This window comes from Anser brachyrhynchus (assembly GCF_964034855.1).
Source record: "Anser brachyrhynchus genome assembly, chromosome: 3".
NCBI lineage: Eukaryota > Metazoa > Chordata > Aves > Anseriformes > Anatidae > Anser > Anser brachyrhynchus.
Genome location: NC_137696.1, coordinates 70,637,138 through 70,654,019, shown reverse-complemented (window position 1 = coordinate 70,654,019; position 16,882 = coordinate 70,637,138). Strand labels below are relative to the sequence as shown.

The 16,882-nt window shown below is 34.8% G+C and overlaps 1 protein-coding gene across 3 annotated transcripts in view; it reads right to left on the bottom strand.

Moving 5' to 3' along the window:
* Positions 1-16,882, bottom strand: part of TRDN (triadin) — a 243,231-nt gene that overhangs the window by 163,804 nt on the left and 62,545 nt on the right. For all 3 annotated transcript variants that reach the window (XM_080588349.1, XM_080588347.1, XM_080588348.1), the window contains 2 exons: positions 9,790-9,837; positions 1,701-1,760 (listed from right to left, as the gene is read on the bottom strand). In XM_080588349.1, the coding sequence (XP_080444475.1) occupies positions 1,701-1,760; positions 9,790-9,837 (108 nt within the window). The remainder of the gene's footprint in view (positions 1-1,700; positions 1,761-9,789; positions 9,838-16,882) is intronic.

Genomic DNA, 16,882 nt, shown 5'->3' with positions numbered 1-16,882 from the left:
TTTTTTTTTTTTTTTTTTTTACCAATACGGTAATGAAACACCTCAGAGTGAGATCCTGACATATCTGACTGAGTCATTTCTAAGGGTACTTTCTCTGTGTCATTAGATAACTTTCCTAAACTTCATCACAGAAGTTGATTAGAAGTTAGAATAGGATGTTACTTAATCTATATGCCAAACCTGAAAAATAAATGTTTCAAAAGTAGAAAATAAACATTTAAAATACAGGGACTCATAAAAAATTTTGGGTTTCTCAGGCACACCACAATGAAATGGGCCTTAGAAAGACATATCCACAACCACAATTTTAAAATATATTATATAGTCTGAAAATAATCTTAGTACAGTGATTACAGGGAAACTCTACCTGCAGTAGCGTTTTAGCAGTAATTGTAGCAACAGTTCACTAAAAAAAACTAATACATTCATCTTGAGATAGCATCTAGACACAAGTAACGTCAGGTACACAGATGGCATTATTAAGAATTATAATTATTATTCTTCATTTGCTTGGGATATGTTTTTTCTTGTTCTTTGAAACATTTAAAAACATTAAAATTTCTTCTCATGTCAAAGCAAATCAAAGATTTTCCCAAGTTTTCCACTAAAAAAAGTCTTAATGACACTTTCATGTTATAATATGGGACATTATAATCTCTGCTCTGTCATTTTGCCAAATCTCAGAATAATAGTCCCTTGTTAAAACCACTCCATTTTTTAGTAATAAATTTTCAGTCAAATAGAGACCTGAACTTACGTGTCTCTCATTAACCTCTAGAGTCAGTCTTGTTATTTTAAATTATTTATATAAATGCAAAAGCTCCAATCAGAGACAACTAAAAAAGCCTAGTCAATCACAGATTTAAGAAGGTGTACATTCACTTCAGTTACGAGACTTGGTCTGAAATGAATCAACTGTGGTTGAATATTGGATCTTTCCTTCTTTTGGTTGATTTGTTATGGGCATTGGTCTTGTTGTTCTTCCTGAATTGGTTTCTTCCTCCAGTCTGAGACTTATTAATCAAACTTTTATGTAACGGAAATGTTCATTAGAATCTTGAAGTGTTTTGACAAGTAGGTATGTTTCAACAAAATACCATTTTTGCCTAAAAATGCCTCACAAGAGGCAAACTAAATGGTGGCTCTAAGTACCATTTTCATGAGTTGTGGGTGGAAAGGAAGTTGACTCCTACAATAGATAGCCTGTAATTTGTTGTTGGAATACACCAACAGAAAATTATCAAATCCTCTCTAACACTCTCCCTCAGCACGTCTGAGTCTGGGAGAAATGTGTTTTTAAAGTCAGGTCTCTGAAGTGGAACACCTCAAGTGGCCATGCCCTGTATGATATAATTTAGTCATTACATTTTGTTCTGAAATGTGCCCAAAGATAAATATTATTCTTAGATTTATTTAAGAAGAATAAAAAGACACCTATTTATGCTCTAGGCATCTCTTCTATTAAAAGTTAATAATCAAGTACAAACTTACTCATTAATTTATGAATATAATGTTAGCCTTTCTGCAGAGTGACGAATCTAAAGTGCTTTTAAAATCCTCATTCCCCTTCTGGCTAGCTTTCATAACACCTCCTCCATCCATAATTGGGATTTCCAAATGGGTCTAAGAGTCAATAGATCAGACTGTTTTAATCCACTGGTAAAACAAACAAACAAAAGTATCAAATGCTAAATACATACCTTTCATGGGTTCCTTCTTTTCAATTTTTTCTTGTTTTTCAGGTTTGTCTCTGTGAATTACTAGAAAAAAAAAAGTAAATAAAACAGTAAATCTGTAATGTCCAGGTATTATGTATTGCACTTATTATTCCACCAAAACAATTAAAGAAAATTTCTGTAAAATTTTGGCTCGGAGTAACAGACACTAGATCTTGTATAGAGCTTCTCAATGTCAATATTTAATTCCAGATCCAGGAGAAATATTATTTACTGCAAAAAGTCTTAAAATGTTGGACCATATTTTGGCAACATAAGAGATTATTCAGCAACTTTAATCTGTGCAATCTGGTTCGGTCCCATTACACAGGCACCCTGGATCTAAGGCTTCTGATGGATTAAATTATTTTCAGTCCTTGAGAACATTGCTTTCTATTCTTAACAAAATAAATAAATAAATAAATGGTTAGCATATTGCTTTCCATGCTCTTTTTTTTTTTTCTTATTTTATTTTATTTTTAGATGTTGCTTCAGCCATGGGATGGATTTATAGGACTACATTTCTTTTATTAAAAGAGTAACTTAAGAAAGAACAGCTGTTTCAAGGAGAGTCAACTACGTGTCCTGCTGAAAGCAGGCAAATTTGAATCCTTGTGGACTCTGCTGTCCACTCAACTTTTAGACCATATTTATGGACATGGTTATATTACATATCCCAGTTATTTAGATAGATAAACACTTTCCTTGTCAACCTCCACTTCTAAAAGACCAGCATTTTTTGTTAATTTCAGGGAGAAAATATTTTCTTTGCAATGTTCAAGTTTCTGTCAACAAGTAAACCACAGAAAACACAACCCTGATTAGAAGACAACTGCAAGTTTTATACACAAATACAGTAAAATTTTTGTATACATTAATTTCATCAGCTTTGCAGCAAATGTAACTTCATAGATGTGCAAGCATATTTTTTGTTGGCTAAATATCTCTTCATTAAAAAATAGATCTATGTCTTTAAGAAAAAATCATTATAAACATTCCATAATTTCATTATGTCATTACATGTGTTTGCATTACTCAAATACATTTCCAGTCATAACAGGCAAATAATTGTTGATAACAATTAGCAAAACATAAGAAAGAGATTGCAAGGAGATTTTTCAAAGCTTTTAAGGAATCTGGACAGCTAATTTACACTTAAAAAAAAAAAAAGAGGCTGTGAAGAACACACAAGCAATAACATTGAATGAATATTATTGCATGAATGACAGACTTTAAGTCAACCACTTGCTTTAGGACATCTAGTAGCATACCAAGAAAAAACACTCTGCTCTCTCACTATATTCTGTAGAATTTAGACTGTGAATTGTATGAGAAACTGTAACGTGCTCTTAACATGCTCTTATTTGTTTGCATCTGTATTAGCAAGTGCAAGCACCGTGCAACATATTTCAAATCAGTGCATTGTCAATTTTGGATGGGACAGCAGCAGATTTTTGCAAATAGCTCTGTGATGATTAATGGTAGTTAAACATGAACTTATGTATATTGGACAGAAGTCCTTATAGTCACTATGTCAAAAAATATAGCTGAAATGTGTAGCAAGAGACTGGCATAAGGAAACTGTCTTTTAGCCATTGAACATCAAACTTCTGTAAGGGAGGCAAACTATCCTTGAAAAAGTTTTTGTTGTTGTTTTTGTTTTTTCTGTTTTTTTTTTTTTGGGGGGGCGGGATATGTGTGTGTGTTCCTCGCCCCCCTCCCCCCCCAAGTCTGCATAACATCTCCCTGTTTCAAGCTTTGGAAGAAACCAAAGCAAGCATTGAAAGACACTAACTAAACTGAATCTCAGCAGACATTAAAGTGGACAATTTAAGGTTCCTTCAAGTGATCAAAAACTTATAGAGGGCACAAATGCAAAGCAATATTAATATTTGTGTGGACTCCAAGGTAAAAACACAAAGAGATCAGTTGGCTCCTTCTTGAGAAATAAAACAAGCTTGACGTAGCTGTGCAAGAAGCCTGGAATGTGGATAAGCAGAGACTAGGCTGGCAAAAGCATAAACTATTTGTCTCTTTCCCATGATAGGCTGAAGGCTATCTCTGGCTAATCCAAGAGCCCTATCCTGGGTGTTGATATCCCCAAAGCTTCAGAGTTTGCTAATCTCAGACTATAATATTTACCATTACCTCATATGGATACTGTCCAGAGCTATGGCTTTGGGGTAGAACCTTATCTGGAAAGGGCAGGTGTTGCCAAAAATTAAAGGATTCATGTTTCACAGCTGTAATGACTGGCCATTTTTACGTCTTCAATCAAAGCACCCCAGGGACACCAAAGTCCATTGAAGCTTTTGATCTGACAAACTTTAATATGATTTTTCTTTTCTACATTAACTCTGTATTCTCCCCTTCAAATGCTTTCATGTTCAACTTTATATGTCATTCTGAAAACTCTCTCATGTAAATTACTTCACTGTCTACAGATCTTTTCCAGATTTAGTCACCTGGATATCTATTCTGTTGTAAAGGGCTTAATGCATGCACTTTTTAAAATTCGCAGAGCTTAGATGAAAGAATTAAGTTGGAATTAGAAATAAGGCAGGCTGGCCATACAGCCATGTTTTTGGGAAACAACCTAGGATTAATACAAATATTTTTGCATATATAAAAAATAAGAGAAAGCGCATAAAAATATTTCTAAGGCTGCTAAGTCAAGCACTCTTCAGCTGAAAAATGCCAAAGCTAAAACTGCTCATCCAACTTTAATTCAACCATTTTATTTGCTTTACGACATATTAAGTTATTAAAAGATCATCTCTCTTTTTTTTTTTTTTTTTAAATAGCATATTGGGTTCATCCAGAGAAAAATAACAACACATTTGCTTTCATAACAATTGCCTAAGTTAAAATTTTCTCACAACTTAAAGAAATTTGCTTGGACTTGCTTGCAAATACCAATAAAAAGCATAAGTTCAGAATGAACTGTTTTTAGCATTGGAAAAAATATAATACCCCAACCTAATTTTCACTAACCTAGATTTTGGAAATTGACGAAACATTTTTATATGACTTTGAATGAAAATTCAGCCAGAGGCAAAAAGCCAAGCATGAAAAAATTCATCCTTCATGACTGGAGTGTGTTAAATTTATAAATAATCTAAAATAAGAGTTAATAATGGAATTTTTTAAGGTAATTTAACAAGGTATTCTGAGTTTAATCAAATATTTCTGTTTACTTCACATAAAATAAAAAAAGAAAAGAAGCATAATGTATATGTGATATTTTCCAAATTTAAATCATCTAATGCTATATTTGATTTGCATCGAATGGAAGACAGTGATTGCGGATGAAATTTACTTTTTTTTAAATAAAGTGTTTGAGATGGAGTGTTTGATAACATTTCCAACCCTACTGCCCCCCCCCCCAAAAAAAAAAAAAAAAAGCAACTTCAAAGGGATGTAATAAGGAGGAACTAATTCCACATCTAAGCTAAGTAAAAAGTTTCCAGCTGAGTAAGTTCATTGCTTAGCATAAAGGTAGGTGATGGGTGCAAAATGCATGCAGTAGAGATTGCTTGCTCCAACTAACTGACTAAGTGCCTGTCCACAGAGCAGCACTCACAAAAGTTAAGATAAATGAACTAATACAATGAAGTTAGAGTGCATTAGTCAGACAACATTAAATCTCTGTGTAGATACTGCTATTCAGAAGCCAAGTAACCTTAGATGGCTATAACTTAATCGTTCTTGAAGGAACCCCCTGTAAATAAATAAATAAATAAATAAATAAATAAATAAATAAATAAATAAATAAATAATTGATCTGCAGAGGGGCACAAACTTCCAAGTCCTAAACAATATTCTAAGGAAATCCCAGAAATTTGGGAACTGTGAAGGCACCTGCATTCATTACAAACCACCTCAATTACCTGTAAAGAGGGAAGAAGCTTGCCTGGAACTTGGCCACACCTGCCCCAAATGACATCACTGGCACCAGGCATGCATGTGCTCTGCAGCACCAAACTGTAAGATTGATGTAGCCCTTCAACACTAAGTTTAAATGCCTATATAAGAGCAAGACAATTTCTCGTGCATTACAATACAATTTAAAGTTAGATTTAACTGCAGCAGTCAGAGGGCATTTCACCCATCTGAACTGATGTTCAAGTTTGCCAGCTACTGGTGGTGGTGAAGTTACTTACCAGCAAGCATTGGCTTTACCTTGGGCTGCTCTCAGCCCATGTGGCTGAACTGATACTTGACAGCTGTGCCTGAGACACTGCAGCTGTATTGCTACCAGGACCCGTGTAACCTAGTTTATAGTGACCTCAGATGTATCTATAGTCATAAGTCTAGAAATCAAGATACACATCCCCTGCATCAAACCTAAACATGCTATTTAACTTGCTAATCTTGTCAATTTATTTTGGGTTTCTGGTACAGTGTGGATCTGTATGGTCCAACTCATTTTACCTATTTATCTGTCTCAAATACAGAAATTTACTGCTATTTACAGAAAATTAAATTGTGTGGACACGTTATATTTGTCTTCATGATCACATAATTTATCCATATGCTAAAACACAGCCAGCTTTATTCTGCGATGTTTAATATTTGCATTACTTGTACAGCCCTACTGTGATTAGGGTAGGAGGGACAGATATGTGCTATGCATAGTAAGTGAAATAGTTTGGAAGGGACTGAAATCTATTTCTGAAATCAGGTCAAATTCAGAGATACTTTCTGCCAAAAACAGAGAGGATAGTACCAATTTCAGAGGCACATGAGTGTCTTTGCTGAAATCACTGTTTTTTTTTTTTTTTTTTTAAATGTATGACTGTCAGAGGTAGCATTTCATCACCACATTGTCTTCTTCCTCACTCCAACAGCAGTGTATTAGTGAAGTATATACAGGAAAAGCCACAGTACCTTTTTCAGTGTTATGATGATGTTATGTTGATTTTAGTGTGGGGAATTCTTTTTGTTGGTGTAAGTGAAGTTTATGAAGATTGTTTGATGAATGTATATTTTAATGCAGTTCTGAACCTTTTCCCATGACTTCTCAAAATCTGTGTTAATGAGCTATTTTTATTCCAGTGGTACAGGCTATTTCATTGTATTGCTAATATCTATTTTCCATAAGAATTAGAAATTCTTTTATCAGTCTATTTGGGTTATCATTAGGTTCTCTCTTTGACAGAAATTACACACACATATATTTTTATCTCAATATATTCCGTTACTGTTCCCTGTTGCTGAAATATTGGATAGTTACCTCTTATTCATTGGCAACAACAGTGATAAAAGCTATAGCACCTATGTCTTAGTGCCTTCATCTGTAGCTCTCAAAGTCTTGCAAAAGCAGTATATATTATTATATTGCAGGAATTGTGGGACAGCTGTGGCTGGCTGGGCACTGGGGATGCCCCTATCCTAGCCCTGGGGCAGCAGGCTCAGCGCTGAGGACAGGCCAGGCTGTGTAGGGCTGAGGCTGGAAACCCCAAGGACTGTTCCAGAGTGGCCTTCCTGGGCAGCCTGTGCCATGGGGAGAAAGTTTCTCCCTGTATCCCACCTGAACCTCCCTTAGTACAGCTGAGCCACCTTGTGTCTTTGGCTCCCTCCTCTCCACCACCTCCTGCAGGTACTGGGGTGCTGTCACCCCTGGAGCCGCCTGCCCCAGGCCAGGCCAGCCCCGGTCCCCAGCCTCTCATTTCAGGACAACTGCTCCAATCCCCATCATGTCAGGGACTCCACAGTGAGCTCATCCCATTTTATCCATGTCTTTGCTATACTGGGAGGCCATGGTATCTAGAAGTGGTCTCGTGAATGCTGCATGGTGGGGGATAATCACCTGCTTCCATGGGCAGGCCACGCTCCTACTCACATAGCTCAGGGTGCTGTTGGGCCTTGTGTAAACACTAATACATCCAATACCAAATTGTAAAGACCCTATTTTGTAGTGAATTTATGCTTAACATATACATGTTATCACAAAATGTAATAACAAAACTTCACTGCCCTTAAGCATGAAAATATGTTTTGTTGAATCAGTTCTCAGTGTATTTCTGCTTTTCAGAGTTGACTAAGTGCAATCATGAAAATACACTTCATTATTAGTAGTTTATCAAAATATTTAATTAAAGGCAAAGATTAGGGTACAAATCCGCCTGGCTTTTAATACTCTAAGAAACTTTCTTATAATTTTATCCAGTTCTATCTGGAAATTCCATTCATTGTACCTGTTGCTGATATTTCAGTACAATCTTTTCAAAATGAGGCTTATGGATGCAGCTTCCCTATTGGGACTTCAGTTCAGGGGGTTTGACTACTCAAAAATATGTCTAAAATTATTTTTATAACTCCAGCATCCCCATATTTGTGGTTGGAGGACTCAAATTTGTTTGGGATGTTTGTTTCTATTAAAAAATGCATTAATTTCTAGATTTTTCCTATCAAAAAAAAATAAAAATAAAAGATTATATTTACCCATGCTTACTGGAGGTACGTTAGAAGGTAAGAGCAAATCTCCCTACAGATTCATGCCTTCATCATATTTTAGCTTGAGGTCAGACAGAATGTTTTCTTGTAATTGTTCCTACTGCATGCAAAGTGCATTTTGAGGACTAAATATACATAAATATATGCATAAATATATATAATATGTTCAAGGCCAGGCTGGATGGTGGTTTGGGCAACCTGGTCTAGTGGAAGTTGTCCTGGCCTATGACAGGGGGGTTGCAAGTAGATGGTCTTTAAGGTCTCTTCCAACCCAAACCATTCTGTGATTCTATGATTCTATGAAATATGAGACCCTCCCCCCACCCCCCGAAAAAAAAAAAAACCACCACAAAACACACACACACACAAAACAACAAAAAACCACAACCAAACACCAAAAAAATATATTTGTCTTGCACTTCTGCAATTGATTGTGTAATTAAAGACTGCATTATAAGGCATACTCATAAAGGGACTTAACTAACGACACCTGAGTGCTTTTTTTCCTAGCATCTTATAATATCTTTGTGATCATCTTTGCCATGTTAATGTTTTTCTATGTAAAGCAAAGTATTTCTGTACAGATGGAATGGTACACAGGAGGCTGCTTTGGTCAAGGCTGCAACTTCATTTGTGTTTTTAGAATACCGTGCTTGAAAACTCCCTATCTGGGATACTTTGCTAATGGATTTGAGTTCATTATTGACCAGCTAGCCCACTGATACCCTAAAAAATTCATTTCCATGGTACATGATTTATTAAATAGTTGGGAAACAATTCTGGGTACTTCAGATGACCCTGATTAGCACAGAACTGGAAACCTAGCACTAGAGCTGTAAAATACTAGAAAGAAATATACATATAAAATGAATATAATTTTATGAGAGAGGGTGTATGTATATACACATTATTTTTAATAAGCTTACTTCTTGCTTCCTCCTATGATTACTAAGCACGACACTGGTGCATCATTGAGATGCTCATCAGATTTTGTGTATCCTAACCTTTCCAGAGAAGGTTTTATTAGACAAAAATAAATAAATAAATAAATAAATTTAAAAAATCTGCAAATAACTCAGGAAGCTTTGTTTACCTGACCTCTGAAAACCAGTCCAAACCAGTTCCTCTGTTAATTTTGGGAAGTGCCAGTTAGAGGAGATTAAACACTCTGAAAGAGAGTAGGTTCTTATAATGGAGGTTTTCTTATCTTTGATACACACCTGGCTCACTCTTAACTAGTGCTTCCTAACTTTGATGGCACCCACTGGCCTATAAATTTGTTTTCTTCCTTGCCCAACACACTTCATGTGTTTTGCACTAGAGGATGTTCATCAACACTCTACCTTCTTGCACCTTTGCTACAAAAAGACTCCTGGATAAGTATGGACAAGATAATCTTATTATGAATGTGCATTTATAATATAGCCCAACAAATATAAAATGACATTATTTGTTAATGTTAAGGCATACATGAAATTTTAATTATTTACAGACTGTGCCAACCACAGTGCTTCTGAGTGCTTCTATAATAGAACAGTGGTAAAATATGTGGTTGGCGAATACAGTGTATATTATATGCATACATGTAAGTAAACAGACAAAAAAATAATGTTACCTTTTGGTGTTCGTTTTTCATGTCTCTCTGGTTTCCCTTTATGGATTTCTGAAAACAATGTAGAGTTTATTTATCCATATTAAAATAATTTTAACACAGGAAAATATCAGATGCATTCTTTTAATAAAATTAGATAAGTGCTTCAAAAATTATAGCATAGCCATGACTTTATCATCTTCATATTCATAATTATATACAATAAAGTTAAATTATCAGTTATATCTATATATACATACATACAGAATACACGTGGACAAAAATCATAACAGTCAATGACTTTAATAATTATTCTGATTTAAATTAAGCAATATAACTGCTTTTAAAGTCAAGAACAGGTTTTGCTGACCTGTAACTGCTGTATGGTAACATATGTTGACTACGAATCAGAAAAAAAAAAAAAAACAAAACACAAAACATGCTTTTACTAAGCATTTTTCTGTCTGTCTACTTGTTTGCCAGGATTAGTTTTTTATGTTCTCAGAATTACCTTTGGAAGGTAAATATTCTTTTTACTACATTTTCTAACTTTTTAAAGCTCAAATGCTCAATTGGTAGCTCCAACACACAATAAAAATAGACTTATATAGTTGGATAAAAATTACAAACAGAGATAAAAGTTCCCAAGTTAGGGATCAGAGTCTCCAAGAATGACTGACTCATTTTAATCATGCTGTATACCAAAGCACATTTAATAAATCCCGTAGCTAAGAACTGCTTTGTTAGAAGAGAAAGTGGTACAGTATAGTATTTACATGTCCTTGCTATGCCATCTCTTCTAAAAAAAAAAAAAATCCTCACCTGTGACATAGATATTATATTATATATTATATTATATTATATATTATATATATAATAATAATATATTATATATATTATATATTATATTATATATTTCTACTGTCCTAATTGTGTCAAAACCAGGATAATATAAAACAAAAAACCACCACCAACAAAAACAGAATTAAATCAAGCTTGCATAGCACTGTTTGCTTACAGTGGTAGAAATATACAGGCCATTTATGAGAGGTGCCCAGTAAAGCCATTAAGGCTCAACAGAGCCTCTGGTTGATTAGGCAATATGCATATTTTCCTGCAGTGGAAAACTGGCATAAAATACTGGATCAAATAAACCTTTGACAACAACACACAAAATCTGACCAGAGTCGGAGGTGCTACCCTGTATTTTAGGATCTTGGTCTGCAGAATCTAAATAACAAGAACTCTGGCACCAAAATTAATCCAAGGGAGAAAAAAAAAAGTGTATATTACATCTCAACTCAAAGGAGCTACTATAATGCCTTTTGAAGACAACTGAAATCTTCCATTTATCCCATTAGTTATCGGCTCCGGCTGTAACAGAATGTACATTGCCGAAGAGATATAATGGAAAATGGTATTTTCTCTTTCCAAGACTCTGATTTGTGCATAGTTCATTTTAAATAAATACAAGATGTTTTTATCGGATAGTATTAGCCATCTGAATCATAGCTGAAGTAATGATTTTGCCTGGTTCACAAGAAACAACTATGCTGTAACATCAGCCTATGTAGCCTTGAGAGAGGACATTACTTCATGGAGATAAAGGAAAACAAAGGCGAAAATATGTATTACTGTTAGCTGTCTATGTATGGCAGCATAACTAAGCAAATTATATGATGTCAATGAACCAAAAGGACTTTTGTTCTATTTTCACCTTGTATTTTGCAGCCTGGCTATGTAGTTCATTTATTGTTCTATAAACCTCAAAGGTTATGATTAGGAAGAAATCATGCTGTATTGATTTACTGTATTTCAGCTGAGCTTGGATTTTTTTATTTTTATTTTTATTTTTTTCAACTGTATGAGGATATTTTTTCCATCTACCAAGACAATCCAGTAACTGAATTTTCAAACACTTCCCTCTTGTTCTGCTTAAAAGGATACACAAACTAGTTTTCTAACAATCAGTAGGAATGGTTCAAGACCAGGCTACTTAAAGCCCCATCCAACCTGGCCTTGATCCTGGCCTATCTCCTAATAGGGGGCATACACAACCTCTCTGGGCAACCTGTTCCAGTGCCTCACCACCTTAATTGTAAAAAATGTCTTCCTTACAATCTAAATCTACTGTCTTTCAGTTTAAAACTTCTGCCCCTTGTCCTCTCCTCCTCTCCTTGCTTGACTTAAGGTTACTCAACTCCACTGTGTTCCAACCACCTATTATGTGTCTCACTACAAAAAATAGGCATCTTTTTCTTGTAAAAAAAATAAATAAATATATAAATACTTGTTATTTAAAAAAAAAAAGTGTTAAAACTTCTGTGATTTTAGTGAATTTTTTATTGCTTCTTCAACTGCCAAATATATATGGAACAATGACTGTAGAACTGGCCATCTAAATTAGCCTAACATGGTATCAGTGATGGCACTTATTGACACAAACACTTCAGTAATGCACATAAAATGATATTTTCTAGACAGCAGCATTGAGAATGTCATCTAATTTTCTGCTGCAATTAGGATACCATACATTGCACAAAACCCTACAAAAATTCCTTGAAGTGAAATACAACTTCATAAGTGTGTGTATATGTATTTTTATATATTGCAAAGTATGCCATCATTAGGATCTCTCCACAAACTCTGCATTATAGTTAGAACCATCATGAAATATTGCAGCCTGGAAGACATCAATTCTGATGCATTATAACCTAAATTTTCCCAGCACAAATAAATCTAGTTTCAATATACGCTGATCTTGATCAATTTACAAGACAGAAAACAGTGACTGTTAGCTAACTCCAAAAATATTTAAAATAAAGAAACACATTAGATTACTCTATTGAGACTTTTTCTGTTCTGAGAGTTTTGATACTGCCTCATCCTTTATGACAAATAGCTTTAATTTTCTAGTAATCACATCATATCTTATTGCTGAGTTGACAAAGCGGCTATAATATCATAGAAGACATACATGGCCAGTTTAAAGCATGTAATTTATCTCTATCAATGTGACACATTGTTAATAAATCCTAAATATTATGAATTCATGTTTAGAAAACTGACAGAATCAAGCAGCAGCAAGGATAATCTTCGTTACCACGGCAACCATCCCGATTCTTTATGAGATGACAGCACAGTTTATTAAATTATTGCAAGGTAGTATGTATTTTAAAAGTTGTATACATTTTTTTCCCCACTTATCAAACAGACGTGAAAAATTATCTTTCCCCTTTTGTTTCTTGGGCTTTGAATAGATAAGTACTTTATTTCCATAAATATGGATACTGCTTGACACCAATTTCTCTAGACCTTGGGTGTTGTGTGGATATACAGAACATGCAGAGTGATTATTTTAAACAACTCTAGGAAGGGAAGTTAGTGGGCTTCTCACTGACCATTTCAAGATGCTAAAAGGAGATAGTGCCAATATATTCTTAGCAGGCAATCTGTGTGCTTTTGACCCAGAACAGGCCCACATGGTTCACTAAGGATCAGTGTTGCAGGCAGCTTTACTGAAAATCCCTGCTAAACATGCAGTTTGGATGCTAGCTTCCCCTACCCCTCACCAAGATAATTCCCATTATCAGCATTTTGTGATGTTGAACAACAGCCTGGCACTGACTATGCACTATGAAGCCCCAGCTCTGGGAAGATCAAGGTTGGAGAAAGAGAAAAAGAATGCAATCCCCTGACCTAGCATAGCTCAGCTCTGTGCAGATTTACCTGAGCATGACTGAAGAGACAATGCCTCTCCCCTGTGGAACAGGGCAAGGAAACCTCTGTTGTCATCAACAGAGTTCACTTCTTCCTCTGCTTTTGTCTGTTCTGTTGATTTTTTGTTATCTCCTCTTTTTATAGTTGAACTGATCAAGTTTCATTTGAAATAATAATACATTATGTTTTTTTTTCCCTAAGCAATTTTTACCACTTGATCTTCTTTTCATATTCTCTTACAGGTAACACAGTGATATACACCTTTAGTGCTTTGACATTCTTTCATAAACGTCTAAGTGTGAAAAGGAAAATGAGTCCTACTCACAGTCCTGTTGTACTAGAGGTTGATAATTTGCTTTTGAGCAGTCAAAACCCTTACAGCTATTCCAAGAAATTTAATAGGACTATATCCTTGCTAGTTTATCAAGACTAATTGGTAGCAGGCAGCTGATTATCCTGAAGAGATGGTGGAAATAGATACTGAGGGCAAGGCAGGAGTGAGTGGTGTTAAGAGCTTTGGAAGATAAGAGGAATGACATTTCTAATATGTTTCTAGATGCTGTCTGTATGAAGAATTGTAGTCAACTCTCCTGCTGCTGGTATCCTCAGGAGAAATTTGCAATTGCACAGCTGATGTCTATTTTTAATCTAGATAGTACCAGCTGGTGAGGGTGACAGTTATCCTTATGGGGCTGGGAGGAGAATAAAAGAATTCATGCATTAGAGCAACTTCCAGCTAACAACTAATACATCATGTAGCTTGAGTCTAGAGGAAAAAAAAAAAAAAAAAAGCAACAGAAATAATGGGGAAAAAGAAGAGGTAATATTTAATTAGGGAATTAAAATGGTGTATTGTGCATATATCTAGGAATCAAAGACAGTGTGATGTTACAGGAGAGTTTAGGTAGTAACGTTCACTGCTAGAAAGTCCGAGTGGCGCATATGACCAATTTAAGTGACTTCCTTAAAGCTTGCTAGTAGCGTAGTTTTATCCCATGTTTTCATAGATCAGTATTTTCCTCTGTTCTGAAGACTCATAGCAACAGGTTGGGGTACAGAGCAACTTTTCCTGAGGTTGTGAAAATGTGACAGGAGGTGATTTGTCTCTTATCAATGAAAACGCTGAAGGGTTTGTGTGCTTATCCAATGCATGGTTGAGCACCCAATGAACTATCGGGCCACAGTGCTTCTTAAGTACAGTTTCAAAACTGTTTATCCATCTGTTTAGAATTCACAACTACAATTTGGAGTGAAAATGAAGATCCTTTTGTTTTGTCTTGCCTTGTCTTTTCCATATTTTGCTGTCTCTCTTTCATGTGCTGCATAAGACTACTTTTGACAGAGGTCACAGAAGACCATTTCTCCTTCTTGGTGCAAACCCTTTGTTCTGGTCTATGTTTACCTAAAATAGCATGTTGTCCTAAACTGTGAAGGTTGCTGTGAAGTGGCTTTGAGTGCTCCTAAACCTATTCAGCAAAGCTCGACTACTTCACTGCAATTGTCTTTATTCCCTCCTCTTGGTAGTTTGTTTGGCATCACTGAACAGCTATCAGAGACAAAGAGAACATGACCCTCAAATGTTTTTGAATAATTTACCCATCTTTGGTAGCATACAGTAAACAAGTAGGTTTTAATGTTCTCCTAAGAATACAGAGATGTTGTTGGTCTTTCTGCTATATAAACCTTTTTATAATGCCAAAGTGGGACAAAAATAAACAGATTAGATTCTAGTTCAAGAGATATTCAGTTGTTTCCACACTATTGTACTTTCACCAGTATATAATATAAATGCATCATAGATGACCTGCTGACATATTCCTCATCTTGCTGAGGAGTGCTTTGATTCTGGGCTGATGTTTTATTTTATCTTATTTTTACAAGAGTATACATAAAACAAGATGTGTTGGGAAGAAAGGGTTTTTCAGAATAGTGTGTGTGCTGTTTTCATAACAGCAAAACACCCCAGCCCATGTAAAGATTTTATTATAACCCGCTCTTCCATAATCTCCAATGTTCTGGAGTGAACTTATTCCACTCCTCCTTTTAACAGAATATTCAAGACAATTAATTTTGTACATATTTTTCCACATTGCTATGTTTGAAATATCATTCATTTTGCTATAGTTTTTGCAATTAGCACTGAGTAGAAGTGTATCACTACATTGCTGTGGCCTTATTAAAACATTATTTTATTTTATTTTATTTTATTTTGGGTAGGGGGACAAAATCACTGAGTAGCGTCATTGATCTCTCCACTTGTTTTTTTATAAGTTTGGACATTTTCTTATATCTACTAGGGATGTTAAAAAAACCTTAATCCAGCAAAAGGAAAATGTTTCAATATAAAATTGTCTCTTAGCAGAATAGGAAAATATTTATTTTTCCTGAAAAACTGAGATGAGATTGAAAGTTTGATAAAAGATTCCAGGGCTGAAGAATTAGCCGTAAACATGGGATAAATCCTAATGTTGAGGTACATCCTCCACCAAAACAACGACAAAAAGAAAGAAAAAAAGAAAAGGAAATGATCATGGTCCTCAGAGACAAAGTCCATCGTGAAGCCTCAGTTTACCAAGGCACTTGGAACTTTACATGGTGCATAAACTCTTTTATTTTAGAGGCTGTTTTTTATGTTGTGGGTTTTCTTTTCCCTCTCATAAAGTTTCCATTTAGAGTGGAAAAACTATTTTTTAACAGAAAGCTTTTAAGGGGAGAGGGTACCACTAATTATCTTTGACTAATTATCCTGCAAGCAGCACTGGCATGCTTCAAGAAGACCATAAGCATACTGTTTTGTATGAAGAGATTTTAGTAACTAGGCTTTGGAAAGAATTAAAAGTGGAAAATAGCAGATCTTCACACTAAACATTTTTTACATAAAAGTCATTTTTTATTTCAAGTATATTAATATGTTGACTGTTTTGTTGTTGTTATTGTTGTTTAAATTATTATTTTTTTTTTATCGCTGGTGTTGTATTTTTGTTCCCTGACTGCAGTTCTGTACCTTGATTCTGAAATGAAAAAGGAATGCCTTGATATGTTTCTCTTTATGGATTTCAACCAACAGAAAAAAAAAAATTGGACAAGTTTTAGATGATGTTTTTCATAATCAATTTTATCATAGTCTGCACTTAATTGAATATAATTTTATGCAGACAAAATACAGACAAAAACTGTAGACCCCTGAGTAGAGTAAAATGATATATACAGAAAAATCTCTAATCTTTAGCATTAAAGATGTCTTTTTCTACATAAATCTATTCAATATATATTTTTCATGTGTGCTGAAAAAAAAACAAACAGAAAAAAAGAAAGCACAAGACTAATCACAGTTCCTACGCTCGACATTAAAAAATGGCAACTCTGCAGATTCTACCTTATTGTGTTAGACTGTCAA